The following is a 14,737-nucleotide window of genomic DNA, read 5'->3' on the forward strand; positions in this document are numbered from 1 at the left end:
CCACAGTTGTTACAAATAATATTATATATGAGTGGATGTTTTTTTGTTGAATAAAATTAACCATAATTTAGTATGGGTCATTCCATTACTACATATTCCCCCCTGTCTGCTGCATAGAATGAAAACCCTTTGGAGGGTAATACGGTGCAGATAATAAGAATATCTGTAATAATTTATACAAGTGTCACCCAGCTGCAGACACATAAGGGCACAGGGGGATCATGTCTGTGGCCTTTGCTTCAGCCAGACCTAGAGGGAAAGGAGAGGTTACCCAACAAACTATCCAGAAGGTAAGGGTCTGCAGGGGTGTCAGGTTTATTATAAGGGGGTGGGAGAATAAATGCTCCATGTGTCATGCATAATGCAGAGGGCACAAAATTGGCATGACTCCTGATCGCGAGAGAAATGCAGCAAAGATAACGGAAATAATTTTTTTAATAAGTCAATTAATATGTATTTATATTTTGTGTGCCAATTTCATTTTTTACAAGTACCTGTGTCATTTGTGAGCACAGAAGTGTCCAGTAGCACAGGTGCAGCGCACGCTGGGGATTTAAATGTCTTTTCAGATGCCATTGCCACCATCATGTCAATACGAGTAGAAGCATCCATGAGTGGCTTCATCATTATCTCTAAACCAGAAAGGAGGGGTTGGGATGAGATGAGATATTTAGCTATTGTCTTAGTACAAGTGTAGTGTCTCTGAATTCTATTCACATATCGTGAACTACACAGATACATTGTACTGTGTATGAGGTTGTTGGACCATTTCCCTATGAAGTCCTGGATTTATTTGAAGATATGACAACAAATATCCAATATTAAAATATTGTATTCTGTCTACAATATTTTAATTGTGATTGCATAGTTTATTTTTTAGTAAAATTGTAAAATAAAAAATATACTTGACACAGTTTAAATAGGTTATAAACAGAAACAATTGAATATCCTTCAGGAATCACATTTGATGTGCTTGTTTCATTGTGACAGAGGTTAACATTTTTTTTAAAAATTTAAATATAGGGGAGCAATCGAAAAATGTAGACCCAAGAGCTAGAATTTTAATAGCATGACACACTGGATAACAGTTTTTTAAGCCCTACATCATGGGATTTTTCATTTTTAATCTGATTTTGTTTTGCAAAACAGATATTTTGACAACATTCCAATCCATTAGAATTCCACACAGAGTGCATTACATGGCCTTTTTAGGATTTTCTAATTTAAAGCTATTCAAATACATTTGAAAGCCCAATGATGTCCAGTTTATCACAATATTGTCAAATGCATTTTTGGAGTGATAACATCCTCTATACCTTGCATGGAGATAATTTGTCACCTTTATTCTAATCTCTTTTTTAGCAGCTAAAAGTTCTTTTGCTTGATTTGTTTCCATGCTAATGAAGAGGTTTTTTTTATATAAAAGGGACAGTCTATTCAAAATGAAACTTTCATGAGTCAGATAGGGCATGCAATTTTAAACAACTTTCAAATTTACTTTTATCATCAAATTTGCTTTGTTCTCTTGGTATTCTTTGTTGAAAGCTAAACCTAGTAAAGCTTGTATGCTGATTTCTAAGCCCTTGAAGGTCGCTTCTTATCTTGGTGCATTTCGACAGTTTTTCACAGTTAGATAGCGCTAGTTCATGTGTGCCATATAGATAACATTGTGCTCACTCCTGATGAGTTATTTATGAGTCAGCACTGATTGGCTAAAGTGCAAGTCTGTCAAAAGAACTGAAATAAGGGGCAGTCTACAGAGGCTTAGATATGAGGTATTCACAGAGGTAAAAAGTATATTAATATAACTGTGTTAGTTATACAAAACTGGGGAAATGGTGATAAAGGGATTATCTATCTTTATAAACAATACAAATTCTGGAGACAACTGTCCCTTTAACTAAAAAGTTAAAAACGTGGACACAAATTAAATTTGACAGGAGTATTCATCACTTAAATTAATGGTAAACTTTAAATGTTTTAAAATCAGGTCTGGAATCTAAGTAATATTTTATATGGGCTCCAATCGGCCCTCTAGCTACAAAAAAGTACCGTATGGCTAGAGCGCCGATTAGAGAACAGTTCAAACCATTAGCTCACAAAGTTTTGAAGTGGGCAGCCGGAGTACAGGGAATTAGAATGGCACGGCTAGTTTAAAAAGTAGGTTACAGCACATCTTCATTATAAGTGATCAATTATAGTCCCTGTAAAATATTGCTTAGATTCTGGACATGATTTTAAAACATATAAGTGTTTGGTTGATTAAAGGCAAATAAAACCCTTTTTTTTTTCTTTCATGATTCAGAAAGAGCACACAATTTTAGACAACTTTCTTATTTACTTCTATTATCAATTTTTCTTCATTCTCTTGGCATCTTTTGTTAAAAAGCAGGGATGTAAGCTTAAAAACCATTCCATTTCTGGAGCACTATATGGCAGCATTTTTGCAAGAATGTTATCCATTTGCAAGACACTAGATGGCAGCACTATTTCCTGCCATGTAGTTCTCGGGTGCCTACCTAAGTATCTCTTCAACACAGAATATCATGAGAATGAAGCAAATTTGATAATAGAAATAAATTGGAAACTTTTTTAAAACTATATGCTCTGTCTGAATCACAAAATCATTTTTTTGGATTTCATATCTCTTTAAATATGCTCAATATCAAGTTACTGAAAATTATATGTAATAATTGATGGGATGAATTTAAATTAATAGCTAAACCAGCATTTATATGCAGTCATTCATACTAAATTAATTGTTATATTTTACTTTTTTTTACTCTTTGGTTGTGCATCATTTACTTACATAAAGGTCTGTGAAAATTCCATTGAAAAGCCTGCAGTTGCGTATTGCTGTTTTTATTATAGTTAAAATAATTTTGTATATTTTTCTAAATCATTTTTTTTTTTCTAATTGAAATCCTGGCTCTTCTAATGAACTGGAATGGTTTAGGAAAATAAGCAAACAAATCAGATGATTGAGCTATATGATGTTTCCACCAGGGAATTTTAACCAGTTGGAATCTGAGCCATAGATTGGAAAGTTTTAAAGGGGTATGAACGTGAAAAATAAACATTCATGGTTTAGATAGAGCATGCAATCATCTCTTAGAAACTATTGTTGAAAAGCATACCATGAGAGACCCAGGAGCAGCAATGCACTTCTAGCTGCTGATTGGTGGCTACATATGCCTCTTTTTACTGGCTCACCAGATGTGTTTAGCCAGGTCTCAATTGTGCATTGCTGCTCTGCAGATAACTCTTAACTATTTGTTTTAACCCCTTAGCAGGGGTTAAACATATAATTATATGCAAAGAGTATGGAAGGGCTTGACAAACCTAGGAGCCAGGGAGCCACTTGCTCCTAGAATTTTACCCATGGCTCCTAACTTTTTGTGTTATTCTCCATATATCTTCATACAAATATAACTGTCTAACTCCTAAAAGTATGTCTGGCTTCTACATATTTGTGCTGGCTCCAAAATTTTAAACAGATTTGTCGACCCCTGCTGTAGTGCAATAATAAAATGCTTAAAGGGACAGCCTTCTTGATTTTTTTTTATTGTTTAAAAAATATCGATAACACCTTTACTAACTTTTCACCAGCTTTGCATAACCAACATTGTTATATTAAAATACTTTATAACCTCCAAGTTCGCCTGTTTCTAAGCCGTAGCAGGCTGCCCTTTATCTCAGTGCTTTTTAAATCTTGCACAATAGCTAGACAACGATTAGTTCATGTGTGCCATATAAATAACATTGTGCTTACACTTGTAGAGAATGATAATGGTTATTGGCTAAAATGCAAGATTGTTAAAAGCATTGAGATAAGGGGACAGTGGCTTATATACAGGTAATCATAGAGGTAAAAAGTATATTGATATAACTGTGTTGGTTTTGCAAAACTGGAGAATCTTTTTTAAATAATAACAATTTTCAAGTAGATTGTCCACTTAAACACTTTTTTTTGCACTTTTATGTCCCCTTAACGAAACATTTATTTTTTTACAAGCTTCCTTATTTTAAGCAAAATTTGTTAACCCATGTTTTGTTTGGTTATAACATATTTTGTCTTGCTTCTGGTAACTTTTTGACTATAGTTGTGAAAATGTTTATGCTCTGTTTGGCAAATTCTGTGGGGTTTTATTTCAGATGCTTGATGAAAATCACCATTTGATACAGTGTATCATGGATTACCAGAGCAAGGGAAAGACAGCAGAGTGCACTCAGTAAGTAGCAAGCCTCTGTGTCACAGGTACAGTGTGGCATTTTGTAATAGTGTATGATAAGGACTAATTCTTTCATGGCTATTGCTTATTACATATAGTAAAACATTCATTTCAGTTTCATTGTTAGCTTATCTTTATTTTAAGTATAATCATCTGTCTATCCTAAACCTTGCTGAATGATCTTCTTAATGTAATACCCCAGATCAGTGATTGCCACCTTGTAAACATGTGGGGAACGCAGATCAATATTTTAGAAGCCTTAAGGAACTCATAAAAATTTATAGCTATTAAATAAACAAAATATTTCCTAAAAATGTCCAGTGCTACAGGGACAGATTTAGGTAAAATTCTAAGGTACCATCTATCTGCTGTTTGTCCATCGAGAGGGCTATTTTGAGTTGTGATTACCAAAAGCACACATTTTCTTGCCTCTGTTTTTTTTTCTGGGGCCACAAAAAATTGTTTTTATGCCTTTTTCTAGGGGCCTCAAAAGCTAGTATATATCATTATAAAGATAGTGTAACAATCATTATTAGCATTATAGACAAAGACTGGATATAAAATACATACTATGTTGCTAGCAACCAAATACTGTACATAAAATACACTTTTGCATATTCTATGAAACTACCAAATTCCAGTTCCTTCCCAGTAAAGCTTAGGTATTCATTTTATATTCCCTTGTATAATTAAAAGGTCTGAATTACATTAAAAAGTCATGATGTGGATATGTACACTGAATGTTTTTATATCTCACTATATATTTATTTATCTAGTGCCTTGTTTGTATTATGTGCCAGGGTAAGAGTGCAGATTATGTGTATAGTGTCCAGCCTATTTCTAATCTATGTTATATACTGCATACATTCTCTATTCAATATTACATTTTGTTGGTATAGTTAGAATTCTGGGGGAAACTGTTTATTGTAGCACCTCCAGTCTCTGTCTTAATCCATGTCACAGCTACATTTTCTGTAAAGTAGTATGAACTCCCCAGCATTTATCCTCAGTGTATGCTGCAAGTGGTATAAGAAATAGTAATATAATAGGACAGCTATTGTAAGATCTCAGTACCCAGTATTCAGAAGTGTACAGTATATTGGTATGATGAAAGACTTTGTGCAAAATAGTGTACATCATTTGGATATAATGGGACAATATGCCAAAATAGTTTAAAAACTAACAATGTAATGGCAGACTTTGTCAAGGGAAGCTAGGCAGCCTAGACTAGAGGTGGCACAGGCAGTGGATGAAAAGTATGTGGCAAAAGGGCATGGGCAGCGCTGCATGCTAACAAAACATTTTGTTTGCACCAATCTAGCCTAGACCGTGTCCCAAACATATTCTGGTAGTTTAATGGGCGATCTTGCATGCTTAAAATCTATTGGTTTATTGAGTGATAGTATTTAGTTTATGTGTCATAATATGTGGCTGGGCATAATAGATATACTTGATAGTAGCCAAATAGTATAATAGGAGATATGGCCCCCAGGGACATACAGTCTTGAGGTGGAAATGACCCTGTTCAACGAAGCTCACAGCATACTATAGTAATGACTATTTGCTCCTAGGAGCTTACGAAAGGAAACCTTGATGAATAGGGCTTACTGTATAGAGGTATGAGGAGTTGTTGCTGCCAAGTGGCAGTTTCTGGGGGGTTGGTGCTATTACTGTAGCACCCACAAACATCAAACGTTCCTGCTGCCCTGAATTTGCAGGGTAGTGTATTTACTTGACCAGTGCTCTGTGTCTCCACCCTTGATCTTTAGCTTTATGGTCAATGTTCTAAACACTCATGTTTTCCTCTAGAACCACCCTTTTACATGCCCCTAGTTATTGACAGCTAATGGTACTTAACCTAAGGCCTGATGGGCACAATGTAGCCCCCCACTGCTTTTTATCTAGCCTTTCATGCCTCCATTGTAACTCTGTCTCTTCATGTTTGCTCAATCCTCTCATCTCTGGTGGGACCAATACATATGCTTCAGTGTGAGGGTCTTTATGTTGATTTTCAGCACTTTCCTTGCCAGAGTATTGCTCATTTGAAGTTTGTTTATAATGAAGTATTCATTTTGCTAGGATTGATAGAACATCTAAAACTTCTTTTTTATGGCCCTATGAGAGAAAAATAAGTTCAAAGATGGACCTTCATATGAAAAGCTTGGACACCCATAAACATAGACATATAATGGGAGACCATGCTCCATGGAGATCACCCTATAACAATATAAAGAGAGACACTGCTTTAAGAAGCTAGATTATAGTTTTTTATTTTGAAACTTTTTCAGTAAATCTACAAGTCTGTAGGATTAATGGGAGCATCGGCTCCAATGAGTTTACAATCTAATAACTTTTCTGTCAACTATTGAAGCTGTGTATAGTAACAAGTACCAGCAAGCTGTCTTTTTGCTATTGCATAATTTCTGTACCAGATAAGGTTTCCTCTTCATATATCCTATAGATATCAGCAGATTCTGCACAGGAACCTGGTATATTTGGCTACAATAGCAGATTCTAACCAGAACATGCAGTCTCTGCTCCCTGCAGTAAGTATGTATGTTGTGTCACATTTACCCCATTTGCTGTAGCTGTTTTCTAATACCTAAAACTTAATTTCATTCTTATTCCTACACATTTATCAGCATGTCACATAATAATTTTAATTATGTAATTGTATTTCTGTATATCAGCTTTTGTCCCTTTGAAAAGTATTTTATATGTTATAAATGAATACATTTCATAATAAAAGTACAGTCATTTGAATGCATAAAATAACTCTCTAATTCAAATGTTTCTGTAGAATAATGATTAACATTCAAATATTACATTTGTCTGTTGATTCCAATAGGCAATGAAGTCTATGAAAATCTACATTTGAATTTAAAAAAAATCAATATTCAAATGTTACATTTAACAAAGGGGAAGATTAAAAGTTTTTACAAAAATAAATAATGTCCAAAAACATTCAAGATTTGTTTAGAATTAAATGTGGTCCTCATGTTTTATTCAACTGTAGGAAAAAAGCAGTTTAGTGGTGAACTTTTTTTATTTTTATTTAAAACTATGCTCAACCCACTCAAGTGACTGCTTTGTGAGCAGTTACCATTCAGTTCCTCCTGCTTTTTTTTAGCTTCATAGTGAAAAAAAAACGACTTGTCAAACAGCATTATAAGTGCTGAGTTCACCCTTACCCATTCCTAGGCACAGTTCAACATTACCAATGAGTTATTTCTAATCTGTGGTTATTTAGCATGAACCATAGAAGTTAGCATTTTTTTTATTCATTGAATAATCATGTAACTTGTACTATACTGTACAGTGTAGTCTGAAGCATTGACTTCCCCAATTTACTGTGTGATGTTTAAGTGACTGGATTTAAAGTGACATCAACACCTTTTTATGCTTGTGTCACTGTCCTGTACAGTTTACAGTTTCAGAAGGCAACATTTTGTGGTGTCTCTTTTTTACTTTGTGTATTGTGATTCCTGTACCAATTAGTATATTTTGATTCTGAATAATATTTAAGATATTGATAATGAATTTGGTAATAGTTGTATTCGTTCAGTAGATATACAGAAGATAAACAAAAAAATAATGTGCTGAGATATTTGATTCATTTAGGTAAACTAGAATATCAGGAGACGAGCTTGTATTTTAAGGAGCCAGGCTCAGGTTTCCATAAGTTTATGTAGAATAATACAAGCCATTAAGAGCCAGAAACAAAGTACTAGTGGTCATACATTCACCGCCACATAAAGCACAATGTATACTGGGCAATAACTGAAATGTTTTACCCATAACGTATTATACATTTATACCCTCGTATAGATTAGAAACTTACATGTTTGTTTATATGGCAAACTTTAGCTTATGATTTCCAAAATATTTGTAAAGAAATAATATATATAAGGTGACTTTACTCCAATAATGTCAACTGCGACAGTGTAAGCAAAGTATGTAAATGTGTGTGTGTGTGTATATGTGTATATATATATATATATGTTTGTGTGTATAGAAGAATCTGTTTTGTTCCAAAAAAAAAGGAATTTTAATAAAGTACCACTCATACATTTTACTTTAATTCACTGTGTTTTCCTGCGTTTGACAGTTTTGGGCCTATGAAATAACAAATTGATTTTATTTGCAGCCGCCGACTCAGAACATGAATCTAGGCCCAGGAGGAATGAACCAGACTGGTCCAAGCCAGACTCTACACTCCCAAGGCAGTTTGAGTGACGCTTTAGGGGCCAGCCTGCCTCCCACGTCCCTCATGCAGAGCCAGATCAGTAATGGTAAGGTCTCTACCTCTACTGCCTTGTGGTTGCCTGGCAACAAGAGCTCAAGTGCTGAGTGTGTACCAGACCAAGTCTGATAAGATGCCTGGCCTGGGATCTAGGGGACATGTACGCTTACTAATTTTTGCCTCTATGTTCCTGAAAAAGAAGTCAGAGACTAAACGTTTTATGTTCATTTTCAGCAAGTCTGAGTACATACAAACATACATGATAAAGACCCTTAAGCATGTCATCTGTAACACATTTATGTAAAAGAAACTGTGATTTCATCTGTGTCATCAGGGAGCTGCAAAATCAGTAGGGGATTAAGAGAAACAACAACAAAATTAATTTCAGACAGCACATATGAATGTGCAGTCATAGGGATGCACTTTAAAAGAAAGAAAGTCAAGTGTGTGTGTGTGTATATATATATATATTTATATTTATTTTTATATATATATATATATATATATATATATATATATATATAAAAAATACATTTAGAATTCATTTTTTTTAAATTAAATATTTAATGTGGATTTTTGTAACCTGAGATTTACATTCATATACACCCCTTATGCTCAGTGTCTTAATTCTTAAGATTGTGTTTTCGTGCTGTGTTCCTTAGAAAAAAAAAACATATTCTCATATAACTATATATAATAGGGGAGCATCTCCTATTTTACATGTCTGATTTTTCTGTACACCTTTGCTATGGGAATCGCTTCCTTTTGTCTACACATATTACCATTAGTATTCATTTCTTGAAAGGTTAGAAAAATCCCCCATGGGAACATGATAAATATGACTAGCAAGTGGCACTAGCGGTGATAGCCCTCACAGCAAAAGTATATTCTAACTTTACAAGAAGATATTTTGCTTTTCTGCTAGTGTTCAAAACTAAATGATCACTGTTGTTTTTCCTTTTTGTTGTTGTTGCTAGGGCCCAATCATGTGGCTATGCAGCAGTCTGGACAAACTACAATGCCTACCACTTCCATGAGTATGGCAGTGAGCTCCCATGGCACAGCCCCAGGATACAGCCACGCAGTGCCAAGCTCCCAGAACATGCCAATGCAAAGCCAGGGAAGCATTGGCAACTATGTATCCAGAGCAAACATGAATATGTCATCCAACCCAGGTAAAAGGAGACTGGTATCTAAGTCTTTCAAGAGTGGAAAATATTTTGCACTTTGTATTGTTTATACTTTTGTTTTATATTACAATATATACTTCCTTTATATTACATCATTGTGGTAATTCTCTACCATGAGTCTTTTTGAACATTACCACTGGTGCTTACCTGACAGATATGACCTCCCTATATCAAAAGTTGATGTCTGAGTAAGATTGTATTATACAATTGGCACTATGTAATAAAAAATAAGAAGAGGGTGCATGCATACTATGCACTGGATCTTATTTAGAAAGTTTGATCTGGACTGTTTTTAATCACTGGTGTTTCGTGGATCAAAATGAAACCATCATAGAATATTCTTTGATATGGATTGTATTTTACTGTTGGTATCTCATAGATAAGCATTTCCTATAAAGCTATTTCAGATTATCAAACAGAATTATACTTTTACTCTTATACTCTCTATACAATGTCTGTTATGAGGCCTATATCACACGTTTGATACAGGCCTTATAACAGGTATTTGTAAATAACATAATGAGCATCACCTCCTATGTCCATGTTGCGCATCTCTTTCTACAAACCCTGTGGATTAGCACATGCACACATGGTTTAAGTTACATGCTATGCAAATTAAGGAATTCAATTGACCTTAAATGGGCATGAAACCCCAAAAAAATATTTCATGATTCAGACAGAGCATAGAATTCTAAAAAATGTTTCCAATTTATTTTTATTATTAAATTTTCTTTGTTATTTTGGTATTCTTTGTTGAAGATATACCTAGGTAGGTAGTTTGCACATGTCTGCAGAACTACATGTCATAAAAAAGTTCTGCCATCTAGTGCTCTTGCAAAACTCCTGCCATATAGTGTGGCAGACATGTGCATACTCCTGACCTTAGCTCCCTGCTCTTCAACAAAGGATACCTAGAGGAGAAAGAAAAGTTGATATAAGTAAATTGAAAGTTGTTTATAATTGTATGCTCTATCGGAATCATAAAAGAAAAAAAATGGGTCTTGTGGCTTTTTAAAACAAGCAGCATGTTTTGAATGTCTTGATGGAAGTTGGGTGATGTTGTGTAATCTGGATTTCAGCCATGTGGTTCAGTCCATGTCAAAATACAGTTAGCATTTGCTTAGGCCCAATGCAGCTGTTTCACTGACAAAATATTTTATACATAACCATTACATTGTCCTCCTTGTTGTTGTTGTGTTCCAGTGTCCATGATGCACCAGCAAGCGGCTAGTTCCCATTACACTTCAGCACAGGGAGGTGGAGGACAACATTACCAAGGACAGACATCCATTCCCATGATGAGTCAGAGCAACCAAGGCAGCAGTATGATGGGCCAGAGACCGCTGGGGCCGTACAGACCATCACAGCAAAGTAAGTTTGGACATTATCCCTTATGAATAAGTTCCAGGGAGGTAGGTGTGCTGGCTATGAGTTAAAATATTTGTGAAAAGTGATTCATGACGAGTGAAAGGAGTGTTTAGATATGGTTAAGATGCCCTCTAAAAAGTATATGGTACCATTTTATTCATGGTAAAACGTGTGACATCCCTTCAACTATCATTTATGGGTTTAAGTCAAGATTTTGGGCTGTATAAATCTTTAAATACTCTAAATTCTTGTGAAAAATTGCAGTACCAAAGTCAAATCTCACCTAACTCCGCCAGTAGTCTTATCTTCCATCATTATTGTTCCATAAAGTAATAGGGCCTAATGATCTAAAGCTCTCAGCTCTGACACAATGATCTAAGAAGTCTCATCGGTACAGTGAGGTCCTTCAAAGAATTTTAGAGACACAATTTTTACCTCGCAAAATCTTTATCTCACTATGCAGGGTTCTGTACGCAAAGAAAGGACTCCTATATTAAAATATAAGGTCTAAAAAAATCCCAAAAATTTTGTGTGATTTCTTTCCTGGGCGACAAGTTTTTGATTATCAGGCTCATAGTGATTGGTGGAAAATATTTCTTTCCCCTCTTGTGTTTGGTCAGTCAGATATGGGAGTGTCATTTGTAGCAAAATATCTAGTCTAAAGACACATTACATTTTCATTTTGAAATAATTTGGAGGATATTATAGCATGGTGTGTATTTCTTTAGCATTTTTTTTCCGAAATTGTACTTTGTATCATTATTCCTTTGAGTGGCAGGTATTCAGGGACTTTTTATATTTAGCATAATATAACCGCTTTAATGTGTATGATGAGCTATGCTCGTTATGTGCATTCCAACCTGTGGGCGCATGACGAGCCCACAGGCAATCATACGCTCTTTTCAGTGATCCAACACACTAGAAGCCGGAGATCATTGGTGGCCTAGTGGGGGCACTCTCACAGAAAAATCTGTTATGTTTCCAGGCCCCTATTTAACATGTGGCTACTCGTGATAACAATTTAGTATATTGATCACAGTAACAGCAGTGGTCACTTGGCCATTTTCAATACTATTTAATCTAACCAAAAATACAAGTTTTTTCGTTTTGTTTTGTTTTTTTACAGTTTTTGCAGCGGCTATCTCACATATATATGAAACATAAATAAAATAGTTTTATATTGTGAATCTGCTGAAAAAAATAAATATATAATTTGTATGGGTCACTCATTAAAATTTGACTTACAATAGGATTTAAATGTAACAAAAAATGGCTCAGCATTGGAGTGTAAAAAAGGTTTAGCAGCAAAAGGGTTAAAGCATAATTTAAAAAAATGACTTTATTTGGTTAAAATTCTGAGATAGCCTGCAAGCTCTGTGTGCAGATGTTGGAGGTACAGATTGCCTCATTTACATAATGTGCGCACTCCAAGACTGGCACCAGAGGCATGTAATAGTGCTGATCATAGATGATAATCTGTGCCCACGCTTCAGGCTAAGGCAAAAACACCAGTTTCCCTGATCAGCACTTCAAGTATCCAATGGGGCTTTTTACACACATGTAAATGGTAAAGTTTCTTAAAGGGGCATGAAAGCCAGACTTAAGCTTTCATGGTTCAGATAGAGCTTTCAAGTTTGAGACTTTTTAAAATTTACTTCCATTGTCTTTACTATGTTCTCTTGGCATCAAAGCATACATAGGAAGGTTCAGCGGCAGTAATGCACTACTGGGAGCTAGCTGGTTATTGATGGCTGCCCATATATGCCTCTTGTCATTGGCTCACCGAATGTGTTAAGCAAGGTCCCAGTACTGCATTGCTGCTCCTGAGCCTATCTAGGTGTAATCTTCAACAAAGGATTCCAAGAGCACAAAGCAAATTTGATAATAGAAGCATACTAGAAAGTTGTTTAAAATGTCACACTCTATCTGAATCATGAGGGTTTCATTTTGACTCTACTGTTCCTTTAACTGCTTTGATGACGAGAACTAGTTGTCAAGCCAATTGCTGCCTTTAAGCTCATGATGACCTGTTCTTGTCGTTAAGGGGTATCACTTATCACAGCATGGGTTTGGCGGTTCCCCCCGCACTGCAGGCCTGATTGTTGGTAGTATACTTGGCGGCACGCTTAGAGCAAAATGGTAGGGCCAGTGATGTCACCACAAAGGTGTGTGGTGAGATCACAGAGGGGGCGGGACCACAATGTGACAGGCAGGTAAGGGAGCTGGATTGAGGGTGGCTTTTCAAGCCTCTCAATCTCCGCTTCTTTACTAGCCACAGACCTCCAAGGTCCCTCATTTGAAAGAGAATTGCCTGCCCTTTCAAATGGTAGGGGTCTTGGAAAGCCACAAGCATCCAGATCTTTGTAGAAAAGTAAACAAAAAACACATGGGGTTTTGTTAGGGAATGGGAATTCATAAGCTCAGTAAAAATATTATGTCTAAAGCCCCTAATAAAGTTTATATTATAGTAGACAAGTTACTATGAAATGTGTCTGTATAGCCAGGTGATCATTGTGATCACCTTGCAAGAAAAAAGTGCTTTCATATTTGTACTGCAAAAAGGTTCCTCTATATTATACCCCCCCAAAACACTTATAGGCTGCTATTTCACACGTGGCTTCCTTTGATGACAATTTGGTAAAGGGGTCACAGTAAGAACAGTGGTCATCTGGCCATTTTCAATATTATTTACTAAAATATTAACAAATATATACATTTCTTTTTACATTTTTTGCTTCAGCTATCTCACATGCAAGGAAATATACATATATTAATGGTATATTCTGAATCTGCTGGACCTACTCGGAAAAAAAACAGTATATCATTTGTAAAATTTGACTTACAAAAGTGTTTATAAGTAAGAAGCAAACATTGGCTTAGTACCAGAGTGTGAAAAGAGCGAAGCAGCAGTGAAAGGGTTAAATTGACACGCCAAGAGGCTTTTGAAACATATGAACTCTACTGGTAACTAACTGGTGATTGGTGTCTAAGCACAAATGCCTCTTGCGATTGGCTCACTAGATGTGCTCAGCTAGGTCCTAATTGTGCACTGCTACATTGGAGCTGATTTTAGTTACAGCTAAAAGAAACAGAGCAATAATAAAATGCTCTAACATATTACAGAATTATATTTAACACAAAATCAAGAACATTTGGAGTTTACAAACTCTTTACTTTCCTATAAACATAAATGAATATTTTCCCTCCTGAACTAAAATTCTTCCTGCTTGGTAGTATTTATTCAACTAATAATATTATATGTTCAGTCACCTTGATTAGTTATTAAATAGATATTAAATTAGTGTAGCTTTTTGGCTAGAGTCTGGATAACTTACAAATAAATAGACTTGCCATCCAGCTAATAGGGTAATAGGGTACTGTGGCCATATCAGTAAGAGCAGCTGGGTAGACAGAGTATATGTATATATATATATACACAGTAATAGTGTTGTTAATAAGAGCATAATAAGCAATAATAGATTCTGTGGTGACTATGACTAGAATGTAGACGTAAAGACTGCATATTATCTCTTCTTATATGTCTAGGCTCTTCCCAGCAGTACCTGGGTCAGGAGGAGTATTACAGTGAGCAGTACGCACACAGCCAGGGCTCTTCAGAACCAATGTCACAGCAGTATTACACTGATGGTAAGTAGATAGTCTAACTTCTTGTAGAAAGTGGAGAAAGGTGTAATGAGGTCACA

The 14,737-nt window shown here is 35.4% G+C and overlaps 1 protein-coding gene across 1 annotated transcript in view; it reads left to right on the plus strand.

The window, feature by feature from the left end:
• The first annotated feature begins 191 nt into the window (after positions 1-191).
• Positions 192-14,737, plus strand: part of SS18L1 (SS18L1 subunit of BAF chromatin remodeling complex) — a 111,045-nt gene continuing 96,499 nt past the window's right edge. Inside the window, exons 1-7 of the mRNA XM_053693093.1 lie at positions 192-290; positions 4,156-4,232; positions 6,694-6,778; positions 8,380-8,524; positions 9,453-9,650; positions 10,869-11,036; positions 14,580-14,681. Of these exons, the coding sequence (XP_053549068.1) occupies positions 222-290; positions 4,156-4,232; positions 6,694-6,778; positions 8,380-8,524; positions 9,453-9,650; positions 10,869-11,036; positions 14,580-14,681 (844 nt within the window). The 5' untranslated portion in view covers positions 192-221. The remainder of the gene's footprint in view (positions 291-4,155; positions 4,233-6,693; positions 6,779-8,379; positions 8,525-9,452; positions 9,651-10,868; positions 11,037-14,579; positions 14,682-14,737) is intronic.

This window comes from Bombina bombina, chromosome 1 (assembly GCF_027579735.1).
Source record: "Bombina bombina isolate aBomBom1 chromosome 1, aBomBom1.pri, whole genome shotgun sequence".
Classification (NCBI taxonomy): domain Eukaryota; kingdom Metazoa; phylum Chordata; class Amphibia; order Anura; family Bombinatoridae; genus Bombina; species Bombina bombina.